This window comes from Equus caballus, chromosome 3 (genome assembly GCF_041296265.1).
Source record: "Equus caballus isolate H_3958 breed thoroughbred chromosome 3, TB-T2T, whole genome shotgun sequence".
NCBI classification, from domain to species: domain Eukaryota; kingdom Metazoa; phylum Chordata; class Mammalia; order Perissodactyla; family Equidae; genus Equus; species Equus caballus.
Window position 1 is genome coordinate 120,036,242 of NC_091686.1, and position 19,899 is coordinate 120,056,140.

The 19,899-nt window shown below is 53.7% G+C and overlaps 1 protein-coding gene across 7 annotated transcripts in view; it reads right to left on the minus strand.

Moving 5' to 3' along the window:
- The window catches only part of JAKMIP1 (janus kinase and microtubule interacting protein 1), a 147,725-nt gene that overhangs the window by 74,547 nt on the left and 53,279 nt on the right, over positions 1-19,899 (minus strand). For 4 of the 7 annotated variants that reach the window (XM_070262734.1, XM_070262738.1, XM_070262739.1 and 1 more), the window contains exon 2: positions 3,147-3,412. In XM_070262734.1, coding sequence (XP_070118835.1) covers positions 3,147-3,275 — 129 coding nt within the window. In that variant the 5' untranslated portion in view covers positions 3,276-3,412. Of the gene's footprint in view, positions 1-3,146; positions 3,413-19,578; positions 19,765-19,899 lie in introns of all 7 variants that reach the window. The other 3 variants (XM_070262735.1, XM_070262736.1, XM_070262737.1) reach the window with 1 other exon arrangement.

Genomic DNA, 19,899 nt, shown 5'->3' on the forward strand with positions numbered 1-19,899 from the left:
TGGATTCATCACCAGCTCTGGCCCATGTGCTGACCACTGCCCTCTCTGTCCCCAAGCACCCCAGACTGTGGGCCTCAACAAGTCGGGAACTCTGGCCCAGTGGCCTTGGCACCCCCGACTGGTGCTCAGGATGCTCACGTGTGTTACTGGATACTTGGGACTGTGTGAACACTGTTCCCATTCTCACCAGCTAGCAAAATCCTCAGGAGCCGGCTCCACATGGCCTCTGTGAAGCCTTCTTAGGCCTTTTCACGAAGCCTCTCGCCACTGCACCATCTCCTGACACCTCCGATGCAACACGCCAGTACGCCGTACCGCTGTCCATGCCCTGCCTGAGGGCGGGCTGCTTCCGAGTCACTTCCAAACACCCGTTCCCCAGCCCAGGCCTGGAGCACAGGGGCCGGGGGCTGACTGAACGAGCAATGAACCAACAGATAGATTCACCACATTCCCTGGTCATACAGCGTTCAACAGGGAGCCTTTGCTAAAATAATGACACTTTAAATGTGACATCAAAAGTTCTCATGAGATGATATAAAAATAACACTTAAATGCAGCTATAAAGTTTATATTTATGTTTTTCATGCTAGCCAGTAAGCACATTACTGAATTCTCCAAGAACAGAAATTCTCGCAGCAGCGACATGGGAAAAGCTTTCTAGAAGGGCCACAAGGGTGGCTGGATTGAGAAATGGGCAGCCAGGGCTCACCCACATGGAGGCAGGGAGGCAGCCTGGTGCCGGGGAAGTGTAGGCTGGGGTTCCCATAGGCCTGGCTTCCAACCCAGTGCTGCCACCTACAACCGTGCTGATCTGCCATTATGGGCTGGATTTTGTCCCCCAAAATTCCTGTGTGGAAGTCCTAACCCCCAGGACACCAGAATGTGACTGTAATTGAAGACTCAGTCTTTAAAGAGGTCATTTAGTTAAAATGAGGTCGTATGAGTGGGCCCTGATCCAATCTGACTGGTCTCCTCATGGGAAGAGGGGATGAGGACCCAGACATGCACAGAAGGATGACCAGGTGAGGACGGAGGGAAAAGATGGCCCCAAGGAGACAGGCCTCAGAGGAAACCAACCAGCACACACCTTGATCTCGGACTTCAGGCCTTCAGGGCCAAGAGAATACATTTCTGCTGCTTAAGACCCCCAGTCTGTGTGATGGCAGCCCCACCAAGATACTACACCTGGGCAAGTCACCTCTCCTCCTCGACCCTTGGTTTGCTCACCCATAAAGTGAGGAAAGCCACATCTGACCTCATAGGTCACTGCCAGGGTCAGGAGGCCCTCTCAGGCACCTGGTATGGCCTGCATAGTAGACACATAAATGTCAGCCAACCACCAAGTGACTGCATGTGACAGGAGGCACCTAAGTCCTGTATGCGACTATCTCCTTCATTCCTCAAACAACCCAGAGAGGCAGACACATCAGAGGTCCCCATTTAACAGATGGGGAAACTGAGGCATGGGGCGGTTACGTGGCTTGTTCCAAGACCTCAAGGCGAGTTAGGTGGTGGAAGGGGATGGAGCCCTGGCAGAATGACCTTGGCTGTGTGGCTTCCCCTGTAACCACAGGTGCTGCTGGTACTTGCTCGGCAGCCCCTGCAGGCCTAGCGGCATAGCTGCCAGCCCGAGATTTCCTAGCAGGTAAATCCCTCCTGAGCTGGGCAGGGTATAGACCGGCTGGCACCACTAGCCACCGTGCTGGAAGAGGTTGGCTGCACTAGCCCTGGAATCCTGAGTGTCCAGGGTGGGGACAGGAGGGGATATGTCTGTCCCCAAGCTCCTGGAGCCTGGCCTTCATTGCCCTATGTCAGGGACTCTGTCCTGAGCTGGTGTCGTCAGGGCCCAAGCCCCAGGCCCTCCCCACCCAGAAGCTGGAATCCACCCAGCACTCCAGCTGCTGCTGAGTCCTGGCTCTCAACAAGACACCTCCTGCGACTCCCGAGCAGGCCCTCCCATCCCTCCAGGTGCTACAGGCTGCTGGGCCGGACGATGCCTTCAGGGCTCAGGTACAACCTCCCCCAAACCAGGCCAGACTCTCAGCGCAGGCCAGGTGCGAGCAAGCCCAAGTCCCCAGCCCCCCGTTCTCCTCACACGGATGGCGGCTCCTCTCTGGGCTCGCAGACCACCCCCCGCCCCCAGCCTGTTCTGCCCCCACACTACCCAAGTCAGAACCATGCCAACAAACAGGACTGTGGCAGTACCCAGGCACCAGATGCCGACGGGCTTCTCCCTGTTTCCATTATGTTGGACCTTTCCGACAATCTTAAACGGGGCAGTTATCATGATGCCATGTTAGAGACAAGAAAATAGAGGTTCGGGGACTTTATGTCACTTGTTCGAGGCCATGAAGCCAGTCAGGGGTCAAGGTGAGGTTTGAAGCCAGGTCTTCTCCCACTGGGATGAGCTCATGGCTGCATTTTTTTTCTTTTTTTGAGGAAGATTAGCCCTGAGCTAACATCTGCCACCAGTCCTCCTCTTCCTGCTGAGGAAGACTGGCCCTGAGCTAACACCCGTGCCCATCCTCCTCTACCTTACATGTGGGACGCCTACCACAGCATGGCTTGCCAAGTGGCAGCATGTCCGCACCCAGGATCCGAACCGGTGAACCCCGGGCCACTGAAGCGGAACATGCACAGTTAACCGCTGCGCCACCAGGCCAGCCCATCATGGCTGCACTTTAACTGGATGCCGACAGTACACCTGGCACCAACCAGGCTTTGTACTGACTGGCTCTAAAGCTCACACTTGCCCTGCAAGAGCACAACAGCTCCTGCCACAGAGCCAGGCTCCCTTCCAAGTCCTTGACGTACATTTCCGTCCTGGGTCCTGCCGCAGGCCCATCACGTGGTACTATTATGAGCCCCTCTTGCAGGTGAGGGGGGTTACAGCTCAGAGAGTTAAGGAGCTACTCCAAGGTCACAGTGAGATGTGGTAGGACCAGGATTCACACCTAGGCGGGCTCTTATACCACTGAGGTTATACCAATTTTAATGAGGGGCAAGCTGAGGCTCAGAGAGGTGGAGGGCCCAGCCCCAGCCCAGCCCAGGAGCACGCCCTCCACACGTACCCAGGGGCAATACTATCCAGCAGGGAATGCACAGTCCACCCCTCTGTGCAGCCAAGAGGCCCCCGCCCCGCCCACCTTGCTCTTTTCCTGCTGGAACTCGATCTGAATGCTGGTCAACTTGGCCCGCAGCTCCTCATTGGCCATTTGCACTGCGTCCGTCTCCATCTCGGGCTTCTCGCCCTTGCTCCGGCCTTTCTTAGACATGCTTCCTCTCGGGTTGAGACGGAGATCCCACGTTCACGCCCGCCAGCCAGCAGGTGCCGCTGCCAACTCCGCCGTGCTAACCAGTCGCGCAGGGCTCAGCTCGTCGTCCTCCACGTAAATCACCATCACTTGGGATCCTGGAGGAGGAGGGAAGCCGGTTAACAGAGAGAGACAGAGAGAGGCTGGCTCCCCCGGGCCTGGAGCACTCAAACGCAACGACAGCAAGCTCTGCTGAGGCCTCCCTCCCCAGGCCAGGACCCGCCTCATCCCGAGGATGTCCCACCAGTCACAACACTGACCTAGTGCTTCCCAAACTGGGGCCACATCAGAATCACTTGGAAGCTTTTTAAAGCCAGAGTCCTGGGCCCACCCCCAGAGTGTCTGATTTGCATTTCTCACAAGCTCCCAGGCGACCACACCTGGAGCAGCTCCACGCGGCTCCGTCCTCCCTCAGCAAGATGAGACTACCCCACCTAAGCAACCCTAGACCGCGGTCTGCAGACGTCAGGGAGCCTCAGTCACCAGGGCTGCTTCTTCCAAAAGGCAGGTCCTGGGGGAGCACAGAGCCCGAAACTCGAGGCACGGAGCGGCTAGGGGATTTGGATGTTCAATCCGCACATCCAGGTGATTCTGGAGCAGGGTCTGAGGACTGCACTCTGAGAAACAGGCTTTCAGACTTCATAAAGGTTAGTGGTTCCCTTCCCCGACACCCCCCAGACTGGCCCAGCACTGGCCACCCCAGGCTGCTGGCTTTGGGCCAAGCAGAGGCCCCCTAAGCCAGCCCAGGAGTGCAGCAAAGGCCCCTGGAGGAGGCGACGGCCAGGTACAGCACCCTGCTGCACTCATGCCCCTGGGAGACCCCCAGACCTTCAGCTTGGTAAGGCTGCCCGTGTGGCCACAAGGTGGCAGAGCCAAAGGCCTTACAATAGGCCTGGAGTAATAACTATGCCACCGCTAGCTGGATGCTTCCCTGTGTCCCCTCTCATTAATTAGTACAACCGGCCTACAGGGCAGGGGATGGGGCCCAGTGTCACAGAGGAGCAAACCGAGGCACACACAGGTTGAGCGTCAGCCACGGCGTCACAGTCAGGGAGCAAACAGTATGAACCTGGTCAAGGCCCACAGCTGGACGCGGTAAGCCAGGCCCGAACCCAGGCTCCCAGCTCCGAGCGCCACGCTGACCTAACCCCATGCTGCACTGCCTCTCTAAGCCTGACTCTGGGCCCCCGGCCCCCTGGCTCTGCCTTATTGTTTTCCACGTGACAAAACATACATTTACTTCTTGTCTGCTTCCCCTACGCTAGGATGTGAGTTCCAAGCAAGCAGAGCCCGTGTCTGTTTTGTTCCTCGCTGTGCTCCCTGTGCCTAGAACAGAGCCCAGCATGCAGGAGGCACTCCATAAACATTTGGTGAATGAGTGAATGAGTAGGCGGCAACAGAAAATAATAACGAAGCACCTATTATGTGCCAAGTCTTGTGATGGGACCTGGGGAGCATATAATCCTTTCAGCACCTGGAGAGAGAGGTATAATTATTAGGCTCGTCTTTGAGATGAGGAAATCAAGGCACAGAGAGGTTAAGTAAGCTGCCTAAGGCCACACAGCTAGTAAACGGTGGCTCTGGGATTAGATCGCCTTGGGAGAGAAAGCAGAGAAAAAGAAAACATTCCATCATGGAGAAATGCTGGCCTTTAGAGGTGGAGCAGAAAAGATTAAATCAGCAAGACCATAAATAAGAAGCATGTAGACAGCAGAAGAAAGAAGAGAACCAGGGAAGCACAGAGAAGAAAGTGCTTCTAGAAGGAAGAGGAGTCAACAGGGGGCAGCTCCTGAGAGCTGATGAGGACGGGAAACTGGCCAGCAAACTCAGCAACACGGGGTCAGTGGCCTCTGCAGGAGCTGCTTTGTGGGGTGGGAGTCGGGAGCCAGATAGGGCTGACTCGGGAAGGGGGCACAGGGAGCCGGGCGGGGAAGGAGGGAGACTCATCAATGCCAGCCTGTCCGGCAAGCTGCAGGCACTCGATGGCCATGAGCTGAAGTCCAGCTCAGCTGGCCCTGGGGGCACTGTGATGTCCGTCGGAACTCGAACTCTGGGACGGCAGTGACGGAGGCCAGTTACACCCTTCCTGGACAGGAGAACTGTGTTTCTCAGTGCGCCATGAAGGATTATTCAGGGGTGATCCATCCCTGTGGGTCGATTCCAGAAAGGTACACTCTTGTCTTCAGATACGTACGAGCTCCATTCGCTTTGATCTGACTTAGAGTGTAATCCATAATTCATTCCTTGCTCCCCGGACCTGCCTGCTTTTACCACCACAGCAGTTCTCGGAAATCGGCCGGGCTTCTGCAGGGCCTCTCCCCACACCCCAGAGAGCAGGAAGCACTCCTCAGATACAGCGCCCAGAAAGGGGCCGTGTTCTCCTTTGTACTCCACCCTGTGGCCCAACACCACTTCTAGGAATGCACTGTAAGGAGCTAACCAGAGATCCAGGCTCTGTATGAACACTAGGGTGTTCTTCCCAAAAACAGGACGCTCAGCCATAGGGACGGTTAAGTAAACGGCATCAAAGCCGTGACAGCGAACTCCCCGCAGAGAAGGGTGAACATCATAGAGTGAAAGGGCGGAGTCAAGGAGCAAATATACTTTGTGATCTCAGTTTTCTGAAATATATATACTTGTTCACTTTTTCACTTGGTCACAACGATTTTTTGAGCACCTGCTAGGCGCCAGGCCCTGCACCCTGGCGACACGTGGTGAGGACAGAGAGCCAGGCCTCCCAACCGTGAGCAGCAACTGCTAGAGTGGTGCGAAGATAGGCAAGAGTGCTTTTCTTCTTTAAACTCTTCCAAAGAAGTCGAATTTTCTATTTCTACTACTGCTTTACAGAAAAAACAATGCCATTTTTCTTAAAGGCAGGTGAGCACGTTTCAGAAAAACATCTGGATCTAGCTGGGAAGGGTACGAGAAAGACACTGAAGAGAAGGCAAACGGGCTGTCCCAGGATGGCGCTGGCAGCCTACACGGCTGACCGACTCTCCAGGCACAGTCGGACGTGGTGCTGGCTTCATCTGGCTCTCAAAGGGCTGCCTGGACGGAAACGCTCCCCAGGACACAGCTGACCGTTCTGCAAGCCGGCCTTGTCACCCCAGCAAAGGGCTGTCCTTCAGAGCAAGGCTGACCTGGGGTTGAATCTCAGCCACACTTCCCTGGCTGCGTGGTTCCGGGCAAGTCACTGAGCTCTACGGCTCAGTGTTCTCATCCGCTCAATGGGACCCGCCGCCCTACTTCACAGGACCCGCATGCAAAGCGCTTGGCAAGGTGCCTGGCCCAGTGAAGCTCACCAAACACAACAAAGCTGAATTTATCAGGAGGAGTCACCCCAGCCTCCCACTGAGCCCCGGGAAGGTCAAAGTGACACCTGCTGGGACTGGCCACCGCTGGAAGCCGTAGTGTGAAGGCTCAACCCACCTGGTGTCACGCTGTCGCAGCTTCTCAGTGCCCGAACACAACCTGAAGGCCCGTTTCCTTCCCAGCAGCGCCCCCCACGGCCACTGAAGATGCTAGGGAGGAGGGAGGTAGCAGATGTGGAAGCCTGGGCCTCAGAGAGGCAAAGCGCCTGCCCGAGGCAGCTCAGCAGGCTGGACACAGGCAGTGTGACCGGACTGCTCCTCAGCGAGGCCCTGGGCCAGCAGCCCAGCTGCAGCTGAGAGGGGAGGGTGGGAGAGGAAACCAGTCCGTGGGGAGGCGGCACCCCAGGAGCGTCTGCAGGGCCATGAGAACAGAGGCCGGCGAAGCCTTCGGGACCAGTGCCAGACTCTGCATTTTTACCAGACCCCCTGGCCCAGCTGGACCCGAAGGCCTGGCCAGCCTCTCGAGACCCCAAGAGAAGGAGGGCTAAAGGGCAGCGGCAGACGGGAGCGGGACAGGCCAGACACCCAGAAGGGAGGCCATGCCTGGGGATAGTCCAGTTTCTTACCCTGGCCATAGCACCCCTGGAAAAGTACGTTCACGCCCTCATCTCATTAGAACCTCAGCACACACATTCTCCAGTTTACAGATGAGAAAACCAGGCCCCGAGAGGGGAAGTCACAGGGCTGTGAGTCTGCTGCTTAGAAGCCATTGAAGGCTCAGGCTGCCTCTGAAGAAAGCCCCAACCCCTGAAGGGGTGCAGGCCCCACAGGGTCTGACTCACATCCATGCCCGGCCCCACCACTTCTCCCCCACCTCAGACTCCATCCCGGCACACTCCCCAGCAGGTCATGGTGAATGCAGTTCCCCGACGGAGAAAGCCAATCTCCCACCCCCTTCCATGGCCAACTCCCATTTCGCCTCCTCCAGGAAGCCTCCCCTGATGCCCTCCATGTTGGTCAGGCACCTCCTTGGAGCATACAACCACAGGCTGAGGGTTGCCCTGTATGTTTGCTCATCCAGCCGCCCCCACCTGACTGTCAGCCCCTCAGGGGCAGGCCCCTGACCTCCCTCTTTGCCTGCCTCACCCCATGCTCAGCCCAAAGTCCAAGCTCAGTCTGTCCAGGGTGAACAAATTCCAAGGAGCTAACGCCAAGCCTACTGCTCCCGACCCCCACCCTCAATATGTGCCGGGCCGAGGCCTCAATAAATGATGAAGGACGCAGGAGGGGAAGGCACCCAAAGTGCTGGGCCAAGTCAAACTCGGAAGTGACAGCTGGCCTCCTGCCAGGGACACACCTATGGTGAGTCCAGCCCGAGGCTCAGAGTGCCACGCGGCATCCCTACCATCAGGCCCCACAGCCACCGACCTCCACAAAGGCCTGGCCCATGGCAGCAACAGCCTGCACTGTCTTTATGTTGTTTACAGAGCATTCAGGCTGCTGAAGCAGAGAGGCAAATGAGGAGACGGCGGCTGGGACGTGGCCAAAAGCCAGTGGATGAGAGAGACATGTTGGCAGTTGAGCCACTAGGACTTGCTCACGACGGGTGGGTATTTGCTGAGCTTGAACTATATGCCAGACTCTACTTGGGCCCAGTTCACTCTCAACCTGACACAGTGCCCACCAACATCAGCCAAGGCGCCGGGCACCAAGGCCTTGTCTGGTCACCACAAAAGTCCCTCTGTCGTTAAGGCGAAGCTTCTTGGTGACAAGGTTCTAGAAGCAAGCAGAAGGGTTAGGACGCTAGACCTAGGCTAAGGGAGGCAAGGGCCACAGCTGTAGTTGGGCAGCAGGTCCCAGTAACATGAGATGGCTTTCGGCTCATGAGGACTGCAGCAGGATGAATGGCGGCCCCCAAGAGATAGTTCACATCCTATTCCCTGGACCCTGTGAATGTGCCCTTGTTTGGAAAAAGGGTCTTTGCAGATGTAATCAAGTTAAAGATCTCAAGATGAGATCATCCTGGATTAGGGTGGGCCTTAAATCCAATAACAAGTGTCCTTTTAAGAGACACACAGAGGAGACACAGGGAGGGAAGGGAAGGCCATGTGAGGAGAGAAAAGGGATTGGAGCGATGCAGCCACAGCCAAAGAAGCCAGGAACACCGACATCCACCAGGAGCTGGAGGAGGCAGGAAGGACCCTCCCCTAGGGACTCCAGAGCGAGTATGGCCCTGCCCACACCTTGATTTTAGACTTCTGGCCCCCAAAACTGTGAGAGAGCACATCTCTGTGGTTTTAAGCCCCTCAGTTTGTGGGATTCTTTATGGCAGCCACAGGAAACAGATACACTGGGCACACAGGAAAAAACGCTCATGGGACACACTCAGCATTTTGTGTAATGACTTAAGACGATCAGCCTCTCGGCGCTGGAGTCTGAACAAGCCTGCCTCTGTCCACGCTGCACTTAATATCAGGAATACGCCAGTGCCCAGCACACAGCAGGCCAGTCTCCAGGCTCAGAGCCTACTATCTCACGATTCACATACAACGCCAGCAAGCCGAGCTGCCTGTTCTCCCAGCCCAGAGCAGAAGGGAGACAGGAAACTGGAAGGTGGCATTTTACTAAAAGCAAACCCATGGGAAAATTAAAAACTAGAGAGCAAAATAATAATTCCTCTAATACTTAAAAGAAAAAGCCTGCAAGGCCTAGAATATTAACTTTCCTAGGAGACCTCATTCTCCAAATACAGAAAATTAATAAGCTGTCCAGACTCCTATATTGGTGCAAAACAGTTAGTGGAAGTTAAAAAAAACCAAACTTCCATGAGATGTAATAAATGAAGTCAACCAGGTTAGGTTTTCCTAACACATACTCAGGGCTCAAGAGTGCAGTGCTGTAGAGAGGAGCCAGAACGAGGAGCAGGAAGCTCAGTCACTCGTCCCAGCCCTGCCACCAACCTCTGCATGGCTGGGCCCCAGCCGTGCTCTCTTCACCCAGGGCTTTTCATCCTAAAGTGGAAGGGCTGTGCACATGGCACTGGGCGGGAGCAGCACCGGTGCCTTTGCTAATCCTGGAGAACCCTGCCTGACAGGCTCCCTGCCACCTAAATGTCCCCAGGACTCGGCTGGGGCCACACCTCCTCCAGCAGCCCTCTTTGGCCCCAAGGCAAGGTTAGGGCGACCTTGCAGCCCATGCCTCACCACGATGCCTCTCGGCCACCATCGCTGCCCATCTTCAGGACTATGAGGCCAGAGGATTGGGATGGTCACAGGGGACAGATTCATTTTACAGGTGGGGCAACTGAGGCCCAGACAGGTCAGAGGCCTGCCTGGGGTCACAGAGGGAGTGGCAGCCCAGCAGGGAGAGAGCTCACCACCACCCCCTCTACCCTACCAGGCCACCAGCAGAGCTCACCTGGCACTTGAGAGGCTATGGGGCGGACACCATGGGCCCTGCCCCAGCTCCCTGAGGTGCCCTGGGCTCCCACCTGCTCCCACTGTCCGGGCTGACAATGTCATTCATCACCATGACAGCAGCTGGGGCGCCCTCACCTGGGCTGTCTGACCCCTCACCTAGGACCCTCCCATTCCAGGGGCCACAAACCCCAGGCCCCTCCTTGCAGACAGAGCCACACGTTTCCACTAAGCTGGCACTCAGGCCACTTGTTGCCAGCTCTCCCACCTGTTGACTCTACCGCCACAAGGGGCCCACGTGGTGCTGACTTCCTTTTCCAGTTCAGGTTATTCGTTCTGCACCCAAAAAACATCCAAGGGCCCCTCTAGTGACAGGGAGGGGGGTTCTGTTTATGTTCTACACACCACACACACCTCACATATACCACACATGCCACATACACACATTAGACAAAAGCACACACACAGACCGCATACACAAACATACACACACACAGCAAACACCACACACACATACCGCTATAGACTGAATGTGTGCCCCCAAAATTCATATGTTGACATCCTACTGTCCAGTGTTTGGGGGCGATTAGGTCATGAAGGTGGGGCCATCGTGATGGGACTGGAGCCTTTACAGGAAGAGACCTGGGAGAGATGACGGCTCTCCAACCTGCAGGGCTCAGCAAGGAGGCAGGCATCCACAGCCGGAAGAGGGCTCTCAGCACGCTGGCACCACGCAGCATCCTGGCCCTGGACTTCCGGCATCCCCAACTGTGGGAAGAATAGTGTTGTTTAGGCCACGCAGTCTATGCAATTCTGTTTTGGCAACCCAAGCTGACTAAAACACATACACATCACATCACACACACCCACACCATGCACCAATACACACACACACACACACACACACCACATGCACACACACCAAACACCACACACACCACACACTACACACATGTGCATACACACACGCCCAGCAGTTCCAGTCAGGATGAGAAAACCCCAAATGTCCAGAGAAGCATCTCTGAGATGCACAGACCTGCCTCTCCTGCCTGCATATCAGAACCCCCAGAGGGGTCCTGGGCATCTCGGGCAGCTCCTCGGAGTCTCCAGTGCTTCTGGAAGGCCTGGTGCTTCAGGATCACTGTCATCAACAGTGAAAGGAAGCAGCAAATCAGGAGGCTCTGAGTGGGTGGATTTCACAACAGGCCCCCAGGCTGACAGGATCATCGTTGCTCTTCGCAGGAGGAGCCTGGGAAGGCTCAGAGGGGTTTCAAGCTCACCCAAGTTACAGGCGGGCCAGCCCATCCAACTGTCACCCACTAGGGCTGGCCTTGGCCCACCCCACAGCAGCCAAGCCACCCCAGGGGTAAGCAGGGCCCAAGTTGCTCTCCCAATTTAGAGATGAGGAAACTGAGGCTCAGAGACACATGTCACACACACTAAAAAGCCACACAACTGGGTTTGCTGAAAAGCTGGTTGTTCTGGAAAGAAACGGGGTAAGTGGGGGAGAAAAGAGGGTACAGGCTGTGCCCTTGGGGTGGCTCCAGAGGGCAGCAGGGCAGAGACAGCAGGCCCTGGCAGGGGAAGCTTGGCAGCCAGCCTCAGGCTCCACCGGCCAAGTGAGCACAGGACGCGTGCTGGCACACTGGCCAGGCCCAAATGGAACAATGGATGTGACAGTACTTGGAAGGCCGTAAAGTGACCCAGAAACAGGGCTCTTCACCGTATGACGAACAACACAAACAAAGACAAGGCCAGCTGCAGGGCACAGCTCCACAGCACCTGGGAGCCTAGGACTCAGCCGCCCTGCAGGGAGACTCCTCCCCGTCGTCTCCGTCATCTGCGCAGGAAGCTCCTCCTCAGTGCCCACACGTGACGTTCCAGCCTCTCTTGAAAGTCCTTCCAGTGACAGGAAGCCCCTACAGGGACACCTGCTCCCGGGGGGCAGCCCCTGCTTTAGAAAGCACTTCCTTATTTCAAGCCAAAAACAAACAAAAAAGGGCCTCCTTACAACGCCCCCCATCAGCTCCTCCCAGCACTTGGAGGCAACCCAAAGTGTCCACTCTCCCTGCCACACAGAGGGGCCCTTCAGAGATGGAAGATTCCAGCCTTCCTCCCCAACCTTCTCTGCCCCAGGTCACCTGGCGTGATGAGAGCGAGTGTTCACCGAGCACGTGCCATTGATCAGGCGCCGCGCTCAGCTTCCACAGGGCCATCTCATTCACGCCTCCCAGCGACGCTACGATGCAGGCACTGTGGCCACCCCATCTTGTGGATGGAGAAACTGAGGCCCAAACACAGTAAGTAACTTGCCCACGGTCACGTGGTTAGAAAAAAGCCAGGCAGACATGGACTCCAATCCCCAGTCGATCCCTCTGTGATCTGGGGTGGGTTATCTCAGTTCTCTGGGCCTCAGTTTCCCCAGCTGTGAAATGGAGCTCTTTCACTGTGGCGAAGCTCCTAGACAGTAGGTGCTCAACAAGTGGCAGCTCTCCGTGGAGACGGGGCAAGTGACAGTCTCCTGCGGGTGTATTTTTCCAAATGTGTGGACATAAGACACCCTGTTTTCCAGAGCAGGGGCACCGAGGCCGCATGCCATGGAACGAGATCAGAAGGGATGAGAAGGGAGGAGGGGAGAGCTGGGGAACCCTGACTGACGCCAGGTCCAAGCCCACGGCCTGGGAGTTTGTCCCCACAGCGAGAGCCCCAGCAGCTGGTGAATGGGCTTCTTCAAGTGGAGAGAAAACAATGGACGCAGCATCTGGGGACAAAACCCCAGCTTGGTGAGCGCACTTGGGCTATGGGCCTCCCCTCCTGCCGTTCACCTTGCCACCCCACCCAGACACCGCCCAAGCCCCACAGTGCTGCCCGCCAACCGTCCTCTGGAGTCCTTCCCATTCCCGTCACCTGCAGCCTGGTGGGCTTAAAACAGTCTCCGTGCCCCTCCCACCCCCCGCCACCCATCACGGCCACAGGAGGGCGCCTCCTGAAGCGAAAGTCAGCCCACATCCTAGTCCTGCACAGAAAATAATCAAAACAGCGACAACAGTAACAACAAGAGTAATAACAAATCAACCTCCTCTGGCCCGACCGCCTTGGGGGAGGATCGGAACAGCACAGTGGATGCCCCGCAGGCCCCTGCAAGCACACCCCATTGCCTGTCTACTTGTTCGCTTGCCTTGCTGGATTCTCAGCTCCTGCTAAACCACCTTCTTGACTGGAGTCTCCAGTACTGAGCAAGGCGCCCACCCAGAGCAGGCACCCCAGACATCAGGACCCCTCCTTAGACATACCCCCTCTTTACATTTATAACGTTCAGGCAGAAGGACACAAAAGATCCTTGAAGGGAGACAGGTTTCCTGAGTCCTTGGTAAAAATAATCCCCATTCCACGAAGCCAAGTATAACTACACAAGAACTGATGTGTGTGGACAGATATGTGATGCCCAGCTCACTTACTAGCTGGTTCCCTCCCCGTGCCAGCCAGGCACCCTGGATATTTACATATGGCCCCTGGCAAAATGACAAGATGCCGACCGAGCATCAAGGACCTTGGGCCTTGCTCTTGAGTAGATAAAGCTGTGCAGAGAGAGGAACTGGACCGGTTGAACACGTCATTCCATCATTTGTTCAGCACAAGTTTACAGCATGCCTCCTACATGCAGGCACCGTGCTGGGCACAGGACCATGATACTGAACAAGCCACATCCCACCCTGCCCTCAATGCGGACGGCCTCTCCTGCCCAAAGCTCCTTCCTCTCAGTCCCCCGCTCATTTGCTCTTTCCAATAGCTCCATCCATGGATCAGGAGGAAACCTGTCCTTTGCATCCTAAACACAGCCATAGAGGGGCATGATGAGACTTCTCCATGGGCCATCACTCTTCAATCTCTAGAAAAGTATTACAAGGTCACAATACCCCCTTCCTTTTGCTGGCAGCATCACCTGCCATTGTCATTTATCATCATCACTCCAGTCACAGAATCAGCATGGTCATCTCTGAAGCTCAGGATCATGTGGAGGGCTGCAGCTGACATAGCAACAGCTGGATGCTGTGAGGACACTGCTTTCAACAGGGGCAGGAGGGCCCAGGAATCTTTGGACAGCCTCTGTCACCTGGTCCTAACATGTCCATCTTGATATATCCCAAAGAAGCAAAGGGAACCAAGTTCAGGCAGCAGAGGCCTCTCTACGTTCAGCAGACTCTAGAGCACCAGGCCTCACGGCCAGGGACCCACACAGCCCAGGTGTGAACTCATGATGCCACCCCCCCAAAAAAAGAGAAACCTCCAATTAGGGCAGTACTGTGCTGTCACCTGCCCCACAGTCACTTTGGAAAAGTCCTGCTCAATGAAAAGGGGAGCCTACATAGGAGAAAGGGAAGGGAGGAAAGAAGGAAGAAAGGAACAGGGGGAGGAGGGGAGGGGAAGGGGGCAAGGGAGGGAGGAAGAGAACACAGGGAGAATGGATTTGAGCTCCCAGCCTCTGATCTGGCATGTTAGGAGCTTGGAAGTCATCAATCCCATCCACACAACAGGAAAAAAGCCAAACAAACTGAAAATCAGTAACTTTTCTCAGACTCATCAGAGAACTGAGGTCACAGAGCAAACCACTGCCCCCAAATTTGGAGAGGCAAACAGGCAGACACAGAGAATAACAACTTATCAGAGCAGAAACACACGAACAGAAACCTCCACGGGAACCAGTTCAGGTAACTATTACCAAATACTTCATGTCCAGCTTTCAACAAAAAACAAAATTACAAGGCATACTAAAAGGCAAAAACAAACAAACAAACAAAAAACCAGTTTGAAGAGACAGAATAAGCATCAAAACCAGATTAAGATACAGCAGTGATATTGGAAATTATCAGACTGGGCTTTAAAATAACTATGATTACCAGACTTAAGGGCATTAATAGAAAAACTAGACAACATGCAGGACAGATGGATAATGCAAGCAGAGAGAGGAATTCTAAGAAAGGACCAAAAAGAAGTGCTAGAGATCAAAAACACTGTGACAGAAACAAAGAATGCCTCTGATGGGCTCATGAGCAGACTGCACAGGGCTGAGGAACTGGCATGTTTGAAACATGTCAACAGAAACTTTCTAAACTGAACAGTAAAGAAAAAAAATGACTGAGATAAACAGAAGGGAACATCCCACAACTGTGGGATAACTACAAAAGGTGTAACACATGCATAATGGGAAGAGAGACAAAGGAACAGAAGAAATATTTGAAGCAATGTCTCAGAATTTCGCAAAATTAATGTCAGACACCAAACCACAGATCCAGGAAGCTTGGAGGATACCAAATATGATAAATACAAAAAAATCTACACTTAGGTATATCATATTCAAACTGCAGGGAAAAAAAAGATAAAGAAAAATCTTGAAAGAAGCCAGGGGAAGAAAACAGTCTACCTATAGAGAAGCAAGGAAAGAATTACATTAGGCTTCTCTTCAGAAACCACGCAAGCAAGAAGAGGCGGGAGCGAACAAAGTATTGAGAGAAAAAAATCAACAACCTAAAATTCTGTACACTGGGAAATTATCCTTCAAAAGCGAAGGAAAAATAAAGATTTTCTCAAACAGAAGTTGAATAAATATGTCACCAGTAGACCTGACTTGCAAAAACCTGTTAAAAGAAGTTCTTCTGAGAGAAGGAAAATGACAGTTCAGAAATGTAGATCTCCATAAAGGAAGGAAAAGCATTGGATAGGGAATAAATGAAGGTGAGATAAAGACTTTTATTTTTCCTGTTCTTAATTGATCTAACAGATAACAGTGTTCAAAATACTAACAGCAACAATGTATTCTGCGATTATAGGTTTGGAGAAGTGAAATGAATGACAGCAGAGCAATAAAGGCCGGGAGGCAGGAAGTAGGCATCCTTCACTATCAGGTCCTTGCACTACAAGGAAGCCACGTGGTGTTTTTTGAAAGTGGACTTGGATTAGTTGTAAATGTGTATTGCAAACTCTAGGGTGACCACTAAAAAATGTTCTCAAAAAAGCACAATTGATATGCTAAGAAACAAGAGAAAAATGAAAACATAAAATGCTCAATTAAAACCACAGAAGGCAGAAAAAGAGTGGAAGACAAAAATAGAAATAAAGACCAAGGGCAACAAATAGAAAACAGTAAGAAATATGGTCCACATTAATCCAACTATACCAATAATCATTTTAAACGCCAATGGTCTAAATGTAACAATTAAAAAACAGAGACTGTCAGTGTGGATCCAAAACCAAGATCAACTATACGGTATCTAAAAGACAGCACTGAACTTCAAGACTCGCTCGCACCAAGCCAGCCAACTTCTGCCCACTTACAGTCAACTAAAGGCAGTGAAAGCTCGAATTCATTCCCAGCCACTGTTAATCTCTCAATGGTGACATAATCTCTAACCTACAACCAAAGAGCAAACACATCCCCTCTGAATTAAAGAAAGATCTCTGCAATAAATTCAATGAGATAAAAATTGCACTGTAAAAACAATACCCAAGAAACACATTAGGAAATCATGTGGCCCAAAAGATCATAATGACGAGCAACAAAAAATTATGATGATGAATCTAAATTAAAATCACAAGCAAAGACACGCCCACGCCAATAAGAACTGGGAAGTCAGCTAAGCCAGAATCTTCTCGGCGCATGCGCCTGAATGTCTTATGAGCAGGCCTCAGCCCTCTTCACCACCACTGCCAGCATCTCCCGAGACAACAGGGACAGGGACTCCGCTCACAGGTCTCTGTAAGGCTTAGAACACATACACGTAACGTTTCATTTCCATATGAAAAAGCCTGCAACATGTACTCCACGTTATTTATACCTGAGAGGAAGGGAGGGAGGGCAAGAGAGAGATACGGCCAATGCTACACCCAATTCCTTAAAAAAAATAAAAGTCCTCAAAGAAAGTAATCCTTCTCTGTAGGATTCCCTGCACCCTCAGAACTCTGTTCCTTCCACCAGTCTTTTCCAGCCATGACACAACGCCCAAGAGTGGGGAGGCGGGGAGGGGGCGGGGGAGGTCAGTGTTCTACCGAGTTTTTTGCAGAGCTACAAGTTCTGGGACTGTCTTGTCCATCAATGCCACGTTCTCCTGGGCCCCTGCACCTCTGGAAATGAGTTCCCTGTATGTTCAGCAAATCCCCCACATGCTCCCTCCATTTCCCAGATTCCCTTGCAGTAGGTGGGGGTCATGTGACTAGCCCTGGCCATGATGTGCAAGCAGCAGTGACCTGTGTCATTTCCGGCTGAGGCACTGAGGAGCCCATTTGACTCCTCTTCTGCCTGGCTGCACAGATCTTAGAAGCCATGTGTTGAACTGGTGGCATGACCAGATGGGGACTGCTAGATCCCTGAATCCTTCACTAGAGGAGAGCCCCCGTGGACCTGTACCAGAGCATGTGTGATCCAGAACTGACCTTTTGGGGTTCTTTTGTTCCTGCAGCACAGGCTCGCCAAACCCAGCTGATACTTTCTTCCCATAATGCCCTTCTCCCTCTTTCCCACTAGTCCATCTTCAAAATTCAGCTTGGGCATCACCTCCTCCAGGAGGCCTTCACTGATACCACATCCCACCCCCTGGCCAGGTGGGAAGCTTCCTCTGGATGCCTGTAGTCCCGAGTTTCCGTTCCGCACAACCCTCATGGCACCATGTTGGCACCACCTGTCGCCCCCACCAGATGGGGTGCTCCATGGTGGCGAGGCCATGGGGTTTGCCTCAACCACCCGAGAGCCTGGCTTGGTGCCTGCCCCCAGGTAAAGGCATCTAGCAAGTGCCTGTGAGACAGATGTTCATATGTGCACACAGTGACACTGCAATGCCCTCCTTCACACATCAAACAACGCAAGACACTGCACAAGGCCTGGGGACAGAGAGATGACCCACATCCAGATCATGCCCTCTCTCTCTCTCCCAGTAGACCATCAAGTCCAGCAGGGGAGGGGTACCATGGCTGTAAATGACCACAGCCCAAAACAGAAAATGGGGGATAACATGCCGGGGATGCCCAGAGGCAGGAGAGGTGCCTCCCAGCTGGGGGCTCCATGGAGGAAGCAATGTCTGCGGGGGCCCCAGCAGGAGCAGCAAGACCCAGGCAAGGACAGATGGAGGGGTGGGGCCCCTCTGTTTGGAATTTGGGGGGACTGGGACAGGGCTGCTCTGTCTTCTCAGGGACCACTCCTCCCCCATTCTCAAGCTATGGGATTATGGGATGCCACTAGAGTTGACCCACCCCCTCCAGGGATGGGCACTTCCCAGGCCCAGCCCCGCCCACCCTTAATAAACATGCCACCACGTACACAGCACTTCACAGATTAAAATAAACTAGTCCCCTATCACCACACCAACCATCACAAGCCCCCCGAGAAGGCATTTCTGGCCACATTTTACATAGGAGAAAACAGGCTCTGAGAGCCACAGCCAGCCTGGACCTGGCTATGAAAGCCCTTTGAAAGCCCACTCCACTGGTTCCTCCCCAAACACTGCCCAACAGAACCTCCAGCTCTCACCGAAGTTCTCATGAAACTGTCACCTGACACCTCAGTAGGGATGGTGTCATGGGAATTAAGAAGTGGTGGGAGTGGGAAAAATCACACAGTGAATGAACCATTCCTTTAACATTTACAAGAGAGCTCTGACTTCCAGCAGGCATCTATGAATCCATATTTTGGTCCATTTAAACCCAAATAACCATGAGACTATTTAAGCACTTTTGAAAATCCCATTTCAGCAGCTCGGTGATAGTATCTCCCTCTGGGAGCGGGAATGAGGGAAGCACCAATTAGGGACCTATTAGGAAGTGCTACGTGTCCACAAAAGGTCATCTATTTAACCCTCTCAAGGTCCTGAGAGGGAGGCCTCGTTTTCCACACTTTGTACATGAGACAAGTGAGGCACAGAGAGGCAGAGCCACTGCCCACACTCACACAGCCAAAAATGGCCCCTGCTCAGTTATCCTTTCCTGCTTTTCTTATTTTTGGTGGTGATTAGTACAAGCCAAGAGCCAAATGAAGGTAAAGAATCCACATTTCCAAGAAACAACTTGCCCAGGAAACAACAAACAAATAAGGTCCCGGGCACTCAGATGGCTCAGGCGAACCCCGTGCAGAAATCAAACAGTGACTGGTGATGTAGCCACTCTTCGTGTACCAGGCATCTGAACAGAGCGCTGAGTCTCGACGACAAGCTCTTGGACTTCAGTCAACTACCCTGTTTTACAGGTGAGGAAACTGAGGCTCAAGGAGGTGAAGCGGGGAGCCAGGATCCCTCGCTGGCCTGTGTGACTCTGCAGCCTGCTTCCTCCAGCCCCTCCTCTGCTCCTCGATCAAACCCCCCTTGGTGGCCCCTCCAACTCTCCCCTGGGGGGAGAACCACGTCTCCGCCCACGTTTTCAGAGTGAGGAGTTGCCTGTCGCTTCCTTGGTGGCAGTTCCTGCCTTGTGCCCTGGAATACAGCCGAGCAGCTGGCCTCCGCCGCCTGACGGGACCTGCGAGGCCGTCTGTTCAGGGCCCGTCCCGCCGGCACTCACCCAGGTCTGCCGAGCCGCAGATGCTCCGAGCTGGCACCTTGTCGCTGTTTTTCCCACAGAGGCCACATCAGGTTTTGGCTGCACTTCTTGTGTCTTCACCCAGATTCGGGAAACTCACGCGGCTCTGCCCCGTGCAGCCTTAACTGCATCACACCTGCTCCAGTTCCTGAAAAGCCGTCTCACACCCTGGAGACAGCACACGCGGCGTGTCAAGTAGGAACCCCTTCAAGTCCTTTGCTCCCAGGAAATCAGGGAACTGTGGGTAGCTCAAAGATTTAAGACGGTAGCACTTCAGAGAAATGCTCTTTCTCCACCTCTCCG